A 15317-nucleotide genomic window follows, 5' to 3' on the forward strand; every position below is an offset into this window, starting at 1 on the left:
GGCAGACAGGAAGCCAATCAGCGTTATGGTGCCCATTTGCATGTAGCACGAACCCGGGAGATCCGTGCTACATGCATCTGTGTGATTGGCACAGAGCAATGACAGGTCCGTGAGACCCGTCTGTGCTGCTGTGGTAAAAAAAAAAAAAAAAAACCTGTGTAAAAAAAGAAAAAAATGGCGTGCACCCCCCCAAAAAAGAGCAACCAGCCCCGGGCATTAGTAACCCAGTGCTGGGTGTGCTTAAATACAGGGGACAAACGACGTAGGGGTCCCCTGTACTTAAGCACAACCAGCACCGGGCTAGTCAGAACCAGCGCTGGTTGCCAAAATACGGGGGACAAACGACGTAGGGGTCCCCTGTATTCTGCGCAACCAGCTCTGGGCTCTGATCCGGTCCTGGTTCTGGAAATATAGGGGACAAAAAATGAGTAGGGTTCCCCTGTATGTTCCAGAACCAGCACTGGACTTTTTCTAGCGGGGGGCTGATGCCACAGCCAGGGGAGCCCTTTCACCGGGCCCCCCAGCCGCAGCATCAACCCTGACCGCTAGTCAGCCCAGGCCGGGGATCCCTGGAGAGCTGGGGACCCCCCCAATAAAGGGGTCACCCTCTCCAGGGCACCCCAGGCCCAGGCTGATAGCCCGGGGCTATCCCCGCCACCCCTGGTGGCGGTGGGTGGCGGGTTGATTGTGTGGTGTGGTGTAAATAAAGAATATCAAACATTGTCTTTACAAGTAGAACTGCAAGTCCCAGCTAGCCTGCCCCGCATGCTGGTACTTGGAGAACCACAAGTACCAGCATGCAGGGCATTAAGGGCCCACTAGTACCTGTAGTTCACCTGTAAAAAAAATGTTTAAAAAAACACAGGACACACACACCGTGACAGTATAAGTTTATTAAACATACATACACACACACACACATGTACACATACTCACCTATGTAACCCTGTAGCATCGGTCCACTTGTCCGGTAAAGTATCCATAGGGGACCTGTGAAAAAAAACATACTCACCATCTCCTATGCGAGGTTCTGTCCTCTTCGTTCCAAAGTAGGCATCCCCGGACTTGGCAAAAAAAAAAAACGAAAACGCGATCCACGAACTTAGTACCGTTCTATAGAACGGTACTTCCCGAATGAGAGCTTAGCGGCGGGGTATCACCATGGAAACCCCGCTGCTAAGCGTTCATTGGCTGAGAGAGGTCATCTCCCGTCTCTCAGCCAATGAACGGCTCCCTCCATTGTAGTCAATGGTGGGAACCGCAGGGTAAACTTTAATAACCTTGCGGCTCCCAGCATTGACTACAATGGAGGGAGCCGTTCATTGGCTGAGAGAGACGGGAGATGGCCTCTCTCAGCCAATGAACGCTTAGCAGCGGGGTTTCCATGGTGATACCCCGCCGCTAAGCTCTCATTCGGGAAGTACCGTTCTATAGAACGGTACTAAGTTCGTGGATCGCGTTTTCGTTTTTTTTTTTTGCCAAGTCCGGGGATGCCTACTTTGGAACGAAGAGGACAGAACCTCGCATAGGAGATGGTGAGTATGTTTTTTTTCACAGGTCCCCTATGGATACTTTACCGGACAAGTGGACCGATGCTACAGGGTTACATAGGTGAGTATGTGTACATGTGTGTGTGTGTGTGTGTGTGTATGTATGTTTAATAAACTTATACTGTCACGGTGTGTGTGTCCTGTGTTTTTTTAAACATTTTTTTTACAGGTGAACTACAGGTACTAGTGGGCCCTTAATGCCCTGCATGCTGGTACTTGTGGTTCTCCAAGTACCAGCATGCGGGGCAGGCTAGCTGGGACTTGCAGTTCTACTTGTAAAGACAATGTTTGATATTCTTTATTTACACCACACCACACAATCAACCCGCCACCCACCGCCACCAGGGGTGGCGGGGATAGCCCCGGGCTATCAGCCTGGGCCTGGGGTGCCCTGGAGAGGGTGACCCCTTTATTGGGGGGGTCCCCAGCTCTCCAGGGATCCCCGGCCTGGGCTGACTAGCGGTCAGGGCTGATGCTGCGGCTGGGGGGCCCGGTGAAAGGGCTCCCCTGGCTGTGGCATCAGCCCCCCGCTAGAAAAAGTCCAGTGCTGGTTCTGGAACATACAGGGGAACCCTACTCATTTTTTTCCCCTGTATTTCCAGAACCAGGACCGGATCAGAGCCCAGAGCTGGTTGCGCAGAATACGGGGGACCCCTACGTCGTTTGTCCCCCGTATTTTGGCAACCAGCTCTGGTTCTGACTAGCCCGGTGCTGGTTGTGTTTAAGTACAGGGGACCCCTATGTCGTTTGTCCCCTGTATTTAAGCACACCCAGCACTGGGTCACTAATGCCCGGGGCTGGTTGCTCTTTTTTGGGGGGGGAGGACGCCATTTTTTTCTCTTTTTACACAGGTTTTTTTTTTTTTATTTACCACAGCAGCACAGACGGGTCTCACGGACCCGTTAGTGCTCTGTGTCAATGACACAGATGCAAGTAGCACGGATCTCCTGGTCCGTGCGTGCATCTGTGTCATTGAAATACACAGCAGCACAGACGGGTCTCACTGACCCATCTGTGCTCTGTGTCACTGTCAATCACACAGATGCATGTAGCACGGATCTCACGAGTCCGTGCTACATGCAAATGAGCACCATAATGCTGATTGGCTGAGAGCCATGACAGACGGCTCTGTCAGCCAATCAGCACTTTGCCCATTAAAGGCAAAGGCATTTTTTTTTAAATGGCCGCTCGAGGCAAAACCTCGAGATCCGACAGCAGATCTCGAGGTTTTGCCTCGGGAGAGGGATCCGGGGCAGACAGGGAGATCCGAGCTTGGGCTCGGATCGCCCCGGATCCCCGAAGTTCGGGTGGGTTCGGTTCTCAGGGAACCGAACCCGCTCATCCCTAATTAAAACACGGCAAGGGCAACTAAAAAAATTTGAAATCTAAATTAAGTACTGTTAATTTTTAAATAATTAAAAACCACAATTTTTGCATAGCATTCGCCCTCTACAGGTCATATATGGAATTACAAAAGAATTTAGCCTACAGTTTAAAAGCCAAGATCTCTCATGGTTCTACACCTGAAACACCAAAGAAGAATAAAAGCATTGTCCTGTTTGGTTTTTTGTTAGATGCAGATTTGGACACCATTCGTCTTGGGCCATCTGCAAGGTCAATAATAAAAATATAAAAATTGTATTTTTTTTTCATTTCATAATTTGATTTTATAACATGCATTTTGCTACATACTAAGGAATTATGGAATTTTATTCTGTAGAATATAATCTAAGTCTCTGAACATCATTTACTATGGCTCTCGCATGGAGTTTACAGTACCTTTTAAATGCTGTATGAATTTATTAGGGATGAGAAGGTTCGGTTCTCAGAGAACCGAACCCACCCGAATTTTGGGGATCCGGGGCGATCCGAGCCAAGCTCGGATCTCCCTGCCTGCCCCGGATCCCTCACCCGAGGCAAAACCTTGCAATGCCGCTGTCAGGTCGCAAGATTTTGTATTGAGCGGGCTTAAAGCTGATTGGCTGAGAGAGCCGTCTATCAGGCTATCAGCCAATCAGCGTTAAGCCCATTTAATATGCACAAAGGAAGCAAAAGAAGATGGCGCCCGCCATCCCTCGCTGCCTGACACCGCCGGCACCCCCCGCTGCCGACACCGCCGGCACCTCCACTGGCAGCAACCCCCGCTGCCGACACCACCGCTGCCAACACTGCTGGCACCCCTGCAATGCTGCCCCACATACTTAGGACACCCTTAGTGACCCCCACACTGCCGACACTGACAACACTCCCACACTGAGGACACCACCAGCACCCCTGCACTGCCGACACTGTCAGCACACATGCATTGAGGACACCGCTGGCACCCCATCTTTGCCGACACCGCCGGCACCCTGCATTGAGAACACCCTTGCACTGCAAACACAGTCAGCAAACCTGCACTAAGGACACCGCCGGCACCCTGCATTGAGAACACCCCTGCACTGCCGACACAGTCAGCAAACCTGCACTGAGGAACCACTATTGATATTAAGCCAGGCTTATTATGAGTCTGAATATGGTAAAAATGTATATCTGCATCCATGAGGAGAGATCCATCTGATTTACAGTCAGGCCCATAAAGATGGCAACTATACTGGGATGCAAAAACGCAGCTCTGCAGCACAAATTTTTATTTATACTTGCTCATGCATGAGCTTACACAACCAGATGGTGTCAACAGTGGTGACCAAACTGTTTTGTCTACCTCCTTGGTTGCTGGACCGCACTATGGAATGCACAGATGCTACTTCCAGTTCATTCCTTTGTCAGCCCCTCAAGGGTAAAACCGATTGGATGAATCTTATACACCGTGGAGACGCTGAATGCTGGAAACAGCTACACAAGGAACTGGAAGTAGTTGCTTTGCATTTCATAGTGCGATCCAGCAACCAGGAAGTACACAGTCATCCTGGTAACAGAACAACAAAAGCTCTTGGCCATGTTCACACTGTACATCCGACAAATATTGAATGCTTCTATCTCCGAAGTTTGCTTCACACCATTACAGGTCCTACTTCCTTCAAAGACCTTAGGACTGTGGATGGGGAAGTTTGTCACACTTTTCGTGAGGCCTGCCTAAGGAGAGGTTTGTTGGAGGATGATGTGTAAACAAACATTCTTAAAATCCCCGGCAACGCCGGGTACTCCAGCTAGTCTACTATATAAAAGCGAAAATTTGTCCTTCTGTCTTTCTATACAAATCCATAGTTTACAAGCCACGAACGTGAAATTTTACATATGAGCGTATTAAAACATGGCGGAGGCAACTAAAAAAATTTGAAATCGAGATTATTTACTGTTAATTTTTAATTAATGAATAAAAAACACAATTTTTGCATAGCATTCGCCCTCTACAGGTAAGGTACAGAATTACGAAAGGATTTAGCTTATCTACTATTTTTTCTTTTCTATCTTCACTACTAAATCAAAAAATTAATTACTGTTACTTTTTAATGAATTAGAAACCACAATTTTTGCATAGCATTCACCCTCTACAGGTCAGGTACGGAATTAGAAAAGGATTTAGCTTATCTACTATTTTTTCTTTTCTATCTTCTCTACTATATCAAAGCGAAAATTTGTCATTCTGTACTTTTGTTTTCTATCCAAATCCACAGTTTACAAGCGAAGATCGTGACATTTTACATATGAGAGTATTAAAACATGGTGAAGGCAACAAAAAAATTTGAAATGGAAATTAATTACTGTTAATTTTGAATTAATTAATAAACACAATTTTTGCTGGATGCTCATTGTGGGGCCTGACGACATATGGGTAGAGCCTCTGAGCAAGCATTTTATATTGTCATGTTTTGTCATGATCTTAATGTTTATCATCGAAGAGAGCTTTAGCAGGCTTTCCCAACATTCTCATCTCTCTGACTATACCAAATTACGCAACAACATTTACTTCATTCTTCCAACTGTGTCAAATTGATGACTTTGCAAGGACCCTGCTGTACTGTGAGCTGCCAAAATATTACACATGGAATGCTTCTCCCAAAGTTTTTCTGTGCAGGAAACAGGGAGTCGCTGTAGATGGTCATCCTGGTATCAGAGCAACAGAAGCTCTTGGCCGTGTTTACACTGTACAGACTACAAATTTTGAATGCTTCTATCTCCGAAGTTTGCTATACATCGTTACAGGTTCTACTTCATTTGAATACCTTAGGACTGTTGATGGGAAAGTTTGTCACACTTCTCGTGTGGCCTGCCTAAGGAGAGGTTGGTTGGAGGATGATGTGTAAACAAACATTCTTAAAATCCTGGGCAACGCCGGGTACTCCAGCTAGTAGCCAATAAATTATATTTCTTATTGCCACGATATGTGAGGATTAGAAATGATAGTTTATGGGGGCATTTTACTAATGATCTGTAGGCCACTTGCATTGGTGATGTCTTACAGCAAACAGCATTCACCTTATACAGTTGTTACGTTTATTAATTGCATAAAGCTTAAAATAAAGTGGTTACTTACCTGCTTGTTCATAAATATATAGATTAATGGATTAAATACTGTGCTACTCTTGGCCAAAATGGATGGTACAACACTGGCAACTGGAGTCACCACTCCGGGTCTCCCAAATGTAGCAAGCAAAGCAACTACTCCATAAGGCAGCCAGCAGATCAGGTAGCAGATGACCGTGGTAACCACCATGAACAGGACATGATACTCTCTCTTTCGGGCTGTAGATTTTCTGATTTTTCCAACCTAAACCAGTTTAAAATGATAAAATAAGTATTAACAGCAATCTACAGTATGCTATTTATAAATAAACACATTTCTATGGTTATTTCAGCATTAATACTAGTGTGTGCTGAAATTAGCATTCTGTTACCTAGCTGTTGTCATAATACTTATATTGATGAAGACAAAGTTTTATCAGAGAATTGGAATATTTCTATTTCCGGAAATTATTTTGCTAATCTTTAATTTGAAGGTCTAACAGAAAGAGAGTAGGGGTATATTTACTAAAGTGAGAGTTTTTAGAAGTGGAGATGTTGCCCATAGCAACTGAACAGATTCTACTTAACATTTAACTAGCACCTACTAGAAAATAATATAGAGAATCTGATTGGTTGCTAAGGGCAACATCTCCACTTCTAAAAACTCTCACTTTAGTAAATATATATCCCTAGTAATTTATCATGAAATTGGTTTCACAAGTAGTCATTGAGTTATTATTTGCAGCCAACTTCCTGCATTCTATTTCACACAGTTGTTTAAGAATTCTGAAATGTGAATTGTTTTGCTCTTAACAATGACATATTGCACTTATTACTCAGTAATGTATATTATTACCATACATAAAATGTTGTGTGATAGTGTTTCCTATACTACTTCTTACCAATCTTGATATTACAATATCAATTAAAATAACTATATTTATGCATGCTACTTTAAAACCACTAACCACATAATTGCGAGCCACTGATTAATTAGTTTAACATAGAGCAAACTCACATTGTTTGTTGTGCAGGTCAATTTTGGATCCACATTTGGGACTGGCTGTGAATTAGGGCATTAGGGCTGTGAATTAGGGCAATTTATACTTTCTCACAATTGTGGCAATGTAAATTTGCCCAATGTTGTGTGACAGGGCAGATGGCGCCGCTCACTAATATGGGTCTCTGGTCCAGGGTCGGACTGCCCACAGGGGGGGAAATCCCCGGGGGGCTCCACCTCCCTTTCTAATGTCGGGTTGAATTATACATTGTTACTCTATTACAGAGTCAGTTACCTGGTAGAGCAGGAACATGGATGAACAGACCATACACTGTAGTCTCCATGTTGTCCTCTATAATGGTTAGCCAATCCTTTGTGGTAGCTGGCTACACCAATCTGGAGGCTGGCTACACCGTTTAAGCCTGGGCCCCTACCACTGTCTTTCCCCGGTGGGCCCTTCATGTCCCAGTCCGAGAGTCTCTAGCCTTTCCTGCTATAGCATGCAAAATCACTAGTGGTGTACAGGCTACATGTACTTCGGATTTTATATCAATAGCAGTGCAAAAAAGTTTTCAGTATTCACTCAGTAAAATGCTTTGCAATAGAACATAAGGTGGGCTGCTTAGTTATATCTCCTGTGGCACAACAAAGGGGGCTACAGTATTTGGCACAATTTGACAATAGATGTATGTAGTTTTATTAGCCCTCAATCTGTAATTTTTGTAAAATATCCATGCAGCTAAACATATTCATATTATGTTGTAGCTTTTCTTTTGAATTGTCAATGTGACAAGATTTAATATTACCGCAAAGTATGAACACATAACAGTTTATTGCTATTACAAATAAAATAGAAGATGAAGTACAGACTGAATGGTGTAAACTAGTCAACTAGGAGGCACAATTTAATGGCAAATTAAGATAAAAAAAGACTACAATGAGTTTGTGGGAAAAATGCTATGCTCTGGCTTCCCATATTAATGGTAATTTAAATAGGAAGCAGTTTTATCTGATGGCAATAAATCTATTCAGTGTATGATTTTTTTTTTACCTATAAAAATATGTTGAACTAAAATGATATTCAGGGCAATAGGGCAATAAGTTTGGCCATTTGGCGATTTTGCCACAGGATTTAAAACAGTGGGGGGTTTTTTAAGGCAAAATCAGGTAATGAGGTAAGTGCCAGAAATTCATTGCCATTCTGCATTGGTGAATATGTATGCGTTCTCTTATGGGCACTAAGCAGGCTGGCTTAAGTTCCACTCAGCATCAGGCCGTCTGGCACATTTTATATATACTTTGAGTACAGAACTAGGGAACGGGATGGGCGCTCAGGGATCCCGATAGGGTTAGTATACCGACACTTGTTGGTTGGCATACTAATCCTTCCCCTCTCCCTACCCTAACCCTCCCTCCCTGGTACCTAAACCTAACCTCCCCCCTAGTGCCTATAGCTAATCTCCCCTCCCCACACCCTAAACCTAACACTCCCCCCCGAGTGCCTAACCCTAACCCTCTCCCAAGTGCCTAACCCTAAACCTCCCCCCCAACCCCGCTACTTACCTTCGGGGTGCCAGCGGTCGGGATTCTGACAGGTGTCGGATTCCGGCGCCAGTATTCTAAGCGCCGGCATCCCCTGTATCCGGATAATGTGGCACTAGGGAACAGACTCTTTGTTGCAACAGAAAATTGCATGTAAGTAATTAAATGTTTTCCATATTTGTTGCTGATTTTGTACAAAAAGGATAATAGAGAAGCCCACTCTCCCCATATCACCAGTTCTCGCCCCTCCTCTCACCACTTGCGTTTCCTTCTCTGTCTGCATATTAGAGAAATGCATCCTTCAGAGAGGGAATTACAAAATGTTCTATTGTTAGACTAATGGTAAACACTTTATTTTAAAGCTTCTTTAAAGAATGGCAGTGAGCCATAGAGCAGCACATTAGGGCTGTCCCTCGCCTAATACTGTATATATTGCTCGGCAATCAATCCAGCAGTATAAAAAAAATCTCTTGCTGTACGTGGAGGCTCTGTGAGGAGAATTGCTCACCAAGGTAGTTTCAGCTGACCTGGTATTGCTAAGCACAGTCAATATATGTCTTTACAGGATTTAATAAACCCTTAAGGATCAGAAGGTTTCACCTCACATGGCCAAACCAATGTTCACATTTCTTTTGGGTTGATTTCACTGAAAATAACAATATATTTTGTAATACACCCAAGTGAATTTTATTATTTTATTTTTCAGTACAAATGTATTATGGTAGCGTATTAAAGTTAATATTGTTTTTATTGGGACATTACAGAGACACATTAGCAAACTAAAGGGGAGAAAGCACTTTAACATGATTTGTTCTCATTTGATAAAGGGAGAGATGGCCACTTATACCCCTTTTCCACAAAGTTCCTATCCGGATCAGACCTGGAATATTGCCGGCGCCGACTCGGAATATTCCCGAGTCGGCGCTGCTCACACCGGAGTCGGGTCTGCATAGACCCGGCTTTTCCGGAGTGAAAGTGGTCGCTTGGAGATGACGTCATCTCCAAGCGCCACTGAAGCCGGACCAATCGGCAGGCTAGCAGCGCACTCCAGATCATCGTGACCCGGAGTGCGCTGTTCTCACAGCAGGGTTTCACGGGCTATGCCCGTGTTAAACCCTGCTAGTTACCTGGGTTGGATTGCCGGGTGACTCGACCCGGTGATCCAACTCTCTCCCCTTTACACCAGGGAGCTGCCCGGGTTAACCCTTCAAAAACCCAGGTTTTAGCTCCGGTGTAAAAGGGGTATTACTGTAGTAACAGCTGGTGGGATTGTAAGCCTTTCAGAGAACTAAATTACATTTATGTTGTCCCACCCCCTGGTCACCGTGATCACGTGATCAGGCTTGAGCACCAAAACCTCATCACTTCAAATTTCTCGGAAGCTTACCAATCGTCTCATCCTTAAATTGTAAGGAGCAGATGTAGTAGTGGTTTAGCAAAGAAAAACTCAACAACCAATGAAAGCATAGGAATTTATTAATGTTGAAATATGGAGTGTGCTACTGTGCAGTCTCCATGTTGTTCCTTCAGGGGAATGTCTTCTGCACATGAGCAGCTCCATCTTGTCACTGTGTAAGAGCCCCACACTGAAACAGAGAAGTGTTGCTTTTTATCCTTGCACTGCTACCCACATACCATCACTGCCGGGTGATCTGTATGCTCCTCTCAAACTCCGCTCCATACAGGACTCTGACTGTATATACTTAACTGCGAGTACAGCTGTACAAGCATACCACTATACAATAAACCATAGTCCTGGTTTAAGTCCTGAGTTGTTTACTGCAATCAGTGAATCCCCTGGTGTATGCTATCTACTCTGCTTATTACTGCCAAATAGTTACACATATCAACAATTAAGAGATCTCAGCAGAAATTCACTGTTCAAGAACACAAAATGCAATAAGTGGCAACTGCTAAAGGTAAAAATGTAGAAACCAGGTATGGAATCAACTCAAGATCTCTTAAGGCTCTGTGGTAATCCTGATAATTGTGAAGGACTAATTGTGTAGTACAGGTGTAAATTGGAGTTACCTTCACAATGGTCCAACCTTCAGGTTTTCTTTATGTGGTGGCAACTCCGAACCCTGATTAACCTTTAAACAGTGAGGCAGGGAATTCTACTTGACAAACACAGTATACAGACATTTTAAATAAAAAATATCTCATTATTATTTTTGTTTGACCTTTAATGACCCATAAAATAATTGCGTCAATTCACTTAGGCTGAAACATATTAGTTAGGATGTAAGTTCTCACGAGCAGGGCCCTCTTCCCTTATGTGCTTCTCCTTACTTATACTTTCATCTAATCCTTACTCCCCACTTGGGCCCGTATTCAATTTGAAGCAAAAAGCCGTTTTTGCGTGTTTTGGGCGGAAACTTTTCACCGATTATGTCATTTTCGCCTGTTTTGACCTTACTCCGTATTCAATTTGGAAGACTTTTCGCCTAGGCGGAAAGTCAATGCAATGTAATAGACGGAAAAGTTTTGCCTATGAATAGCAGGCGGAAAAAAGTGCAGAATTGGTGTTTTGGGGTGCAATGTTGCGGGAACCACCTGTGCAGCCTTCAGACAGTCCCCCAAAGGTAAACTGTGTCAAAACGTTTTTAAAAAAGACTTAAGATCACCCCAAAAAATCACTTTGAATTTGGGGGCAAAAAAAAAAATGTTGGGGGACAAAGTTAAAAACTAGCGAACTTGACTCTGGGGGGGGGGGTGTCCCCAAGTATGCCCCAGGTATTTTTTCATTGCAGGGGCTTGCAGCAGGTGGATTTTTCACGATTTTTTAAACTTAACTTTAGCAACTTTAAAATATGCTGTCCCCCATTTTCAAGTACCCCAAATTTGCTGGGATAAGTTATTTTCTGCAAAAAAACCCTCCTGAATACTATTCTGCACCACTTATACAAAAACGCTATTTAGCAGATATTGAGCCCATTTCATAACAAGAAATACCTTCAGCAAGCCAAATCGGGGGGTATCATAGGGAACCCCCATGTCAGAGCATCTTTTGGGGGGTGTCAGGCTGATTTCCCCAAATCTGACAGTACTTTCTGCTTGTTTAAGTTTGCTGGGTCCCATTTTCGCCTACTTTCAAATTGAATACGGCGATGCTCGGGCACGCGCGCAATACTTTTCCACCTGCAAAACACGCGAAGTAGGTGAAAAGTCCTGGAAGGTGAAAAAGTATCGCGGGTCCGCTCAAATCGAATACGGCTCTCGGTTGCTTACACCCTGCTGCTTATTTTGAGTGTTATAATCGCTAATGCAGCAATACTGTATAAACCATGTCCTTGTCCTGCATTGTATTGTACTGTAAGTCACTGGTTTCTTGTAGACTTATTTGTACTTTGTAAGGCGCTGCAGAACACTTGTGGCGCCATATAAATAAAGGATAATAATAATAATAATAACAATAATAATAAAAATAAAGTTGTACTGTTGGAAATCTGAACAAAATTTCTATTAACAAGAAAACACAAATACCAGTTGATAATTTGAAATATCAATAAGACTACATGTATTAGTGAACCACATGTTTATTAATTTAACCTCTTAATATAGGAGTCACTGGAAAATGATGAACTATAAACCAACCTTTAACCTTACCCAGATCCCTTTCTGTAAAAAAAAACAAAAAAAACAACTTTATTAGATAAGTCAAATTATACTGGACATACTTAAATCTTATAACTTATTACAGAATAATACCATGAGTTTGGAGGTGCAATTTGGAGGTATTGGTTAAACCTGTGTTTGTTTTTTGTTTTTTTTGTAATCTGACCAACCCGGAGAGGATTCTTGGAGGAGATATGTTTGATCTTCGTTGAAACTTAAGAAGGTAATTGATTGCAGTCCAGCAATTACACTTGTGAGTCTCTCGCTGCAGTCCTGCAGTCACATTGGGGCTTTAAGCTTCTGTCTGCTCCAATGTGCCTCTCCAATGCTAGTATACCTTAGTGGCTCTCACAAGAGTCCAAGTGTTTTATTTCCCTCACCAATCTCATCCTGAGCTAGTCTGGGGGACCTTAAACCTGCAGACTCACTGCTTGAAAAGTCCATCTCATCTTGCAATGGTACTTGGTGAACACTAAGGAGTCCACTTGAGACTTGAAACCCCTGTGTAGTGTTAGTACATGTACTGTATAAAGTGCCAGGAGGAATCGATTCTTGGGGGTACCTGACAGGGTTGGGTCTCGGTTAGATGCATATGTTAAAGTAGCCCCTGACCACTGAACATTAACTTCAGGGGGTAAATTTACTAAGATGGGAGTTCTATTAAGAAGTGATGTTGCCCATAGCAACCAATCAGATTCCAGATATTATCTTCTAGAAGGTGCTAGATAAATGAGAAGTAGAATTTGATTGGTTGCTATGGGCAATATCACTTCTTAATAGAACTCCCATCTTAGTAAATTTACCCCCTGAAGTTAATGTTCAGTGGTCAGGGGCTACTTTAACATATGCATCTAACCGAGACCCAACCCTGTCATGGACCCACATTGGAAATGTGGCCTCACACAGAACATACCTGATCTATACTGGTGCAGAAGTAATTTTATTTCAATTTATCTTATAAAAATGGTGATCTCAAGGTCTGACCATGTAAGCATGTTCTGCAAATGTCCCTTTTTCTTGGGATTTTCCAAGTGTATGTTAGATCATGATATCATGTGCTTACAGAAAATCATCATACCCTATTAAAAATCCTTACCTTTTGTCACATAAATTAAATCACACTTTTTCTAGCTTTACTTACACATTATAACCCTCTATATGAAAGTGAAAATAACATTTACACAAATTCTTAATTTATATAATTTAATTAGTGAAATACCTCATTTGTGTAAGTGATCATACCCTTAGAATAGCCATTATAAAGTTGCTGAGGTTCAATCAAGGACGTTATAGATCACACAACAGGCTAATTGACCCCCACATGACATCAATTGTAATAGTTTGATTACTTAGTGAATTATTTGCATTAATATGCACTACTAGCAATGGTATCCTCAAGGAACAGCCAGTTTTATTCTGAAGCTCAAAATAAAACTTGTTGTTCCTTGAGGATTCCATTGCTAGTAGTGCATGTTAATGCAAATAATTCACCATGGTTGGAATGTTGTTTTCCAAAGGTCTCCGAAATAAAGTTGTGGAAAGGCACAAGTTAGGAAAAGGATACAAACAATTTCAAAGGCTTTTACCCTCCCTCTGAGTATCGTTCAAATCATTATTAAAAATGTAAAGCGTATGACACCACCAACCCCTTGCATAGATCAGGCTATACCTCCAAACTGTAGGACAGAGAAAGGAGGATATTGAGCAGGAAAGCTACCAATAGCAACTTTATGGCTGTTATTGGTTGGTCTGTGCTTTTGACAGCTATCTCACAAGTTTTACACAAAGTTGGCCTATATTGCCTGGTGGCAAGAAAGAAACCTGTTCTGAAAAAGTGCCACACTCACACATTTGGAAGAATCTGATGCCATGTTGCAAAAGGTTGCATGGTAAGATGAGACCTAGACAGAAGTTTTGGACTGAACTCCAAGCGCTATGTTTGGTGAAAACCAAACCCAGCACACCATTGTAAACACCATACCTACTGTGATTCATGGTGGTGGCAACATGATATTGTGGAGGTGTTTCTCTACAGCAGGTTCTGGGCAATTGGTCAGGATTGAAGGGAAGATGAATGCTACCAAGAACACCCAAATTTGGGGTGTTGAGGAAAATCTGTGCCCCTTTGCTAGTCAGCTGAAGATGGGCAAGTGGTTTACCTGCATGCAAGATGATGACCCTAAACATACCGCCAAGAAAATAATGCAGTGGCTAAAGCATAGGTATGTGAATGTCCTTGAATGGCCAAGTCAGAGCCTTGACCTACATCTAATACAAAATCAGTGGATGGGCGTGAAGAAAGCAGTCCATAGCTGCTTACCACGAATTTGACTGAACTTCAACAATTCTGCAAGAAAGAAGAACCAATCTTGCCCAATGTAGGTGCTCAAAGCTGTTGAGACATATACAAACAAGCTGATGGCTGTAATTGCAGCAAAATGTGCCTCTTCAAAGTATTATATCAGGGTACAGGTCACTTTTCCATATCTACTATTCTAGATTTAATTTAATTTAAAAAGCTGGTACCTTTTTCACTTGAAATGTGTAAATAAAGCTGGAGAAAGTTTGGTTTCATTTATTTTTTTATATTTTTTAAGAAAAGTTAAAGATTTTGGGCCTGATTCAGCAGCGATCGCAACTGCAATTACGCACACAATTGGCAGATTGTTGTGTCCTGCACATACATATGCATCGCAGTGCGCGTGTGCGAATACTCCACTGCCATCGTGACTGCGATCACAGTGACTACGCAGATCCATTGCAAAGTGATTGACAGGGAGTACCATTTGGGGGTGGTGATGGGAGGGTGGTCAGCGAAAGGCAGGCGTGCCAGTGCATTTGATCGCCATTGCAGGGGTGCGCATAAATTAGCCACTGCGATGCCATACGCAGCTTGGGCTTTCACTGCGTGCGATGAGGTTAGCAATTCCTGAGTAAGGTCAGACCTTGTGCAAGTGTGTGTGAGGCTGTGATTGTACTTGATGTTACCGATGGTTTCGCAGTCTTGATAAGTATTATGGATGTGTGTAAGGTAAAGGGGGCGTCCTTATGTTAGGCTGCTTATGGCATTGCAATTGCAATCCTTACAATATATTCACATTGAGATTGCGTGCGTAATCGGTATCACGATCGCAGTTGTGATCTGTACTGAATCAGGCCCT

The 15317-nt window shown here is 43.0% G+C and overlaps 1 protein-coding gene across 1 annotated transcript in view; it reads right to left on the reverse strand.

Annotated features, from left to right (window-relative positions):
* Window positions 1-15317, reverse strand: part of LOC148507586 (pinopsin-like) — a 163373-nt gene that overhangs the window by 46821 nt on the left and 101235 nt on the right. The window contains exon 3 of the mRNA XM_088445870.1: window positions 6028-6261. Coding sequence (XP_088301996.1) covers window positions 6028-6261 — 234 coding nt within the window. The remainder of the gene's footprint in view (window positions 1-6027; window positions 6262-15317) is intronic.

This window comes from Taudactylus pleione, unplaced genomic scaffold (assembly GCF_031769625.1).
Source record: "Taudactylus pleione unplaced genomic scaffold, aTauple2 ptg000391l, whole genome shotgun sequence".
NCBI classification, from domain to species: Eukaryota; Metazoa; Chordata; class Amphibia; order Anura; family Myobatrachidae; genus Taudactylus; species Taudactylus pleione.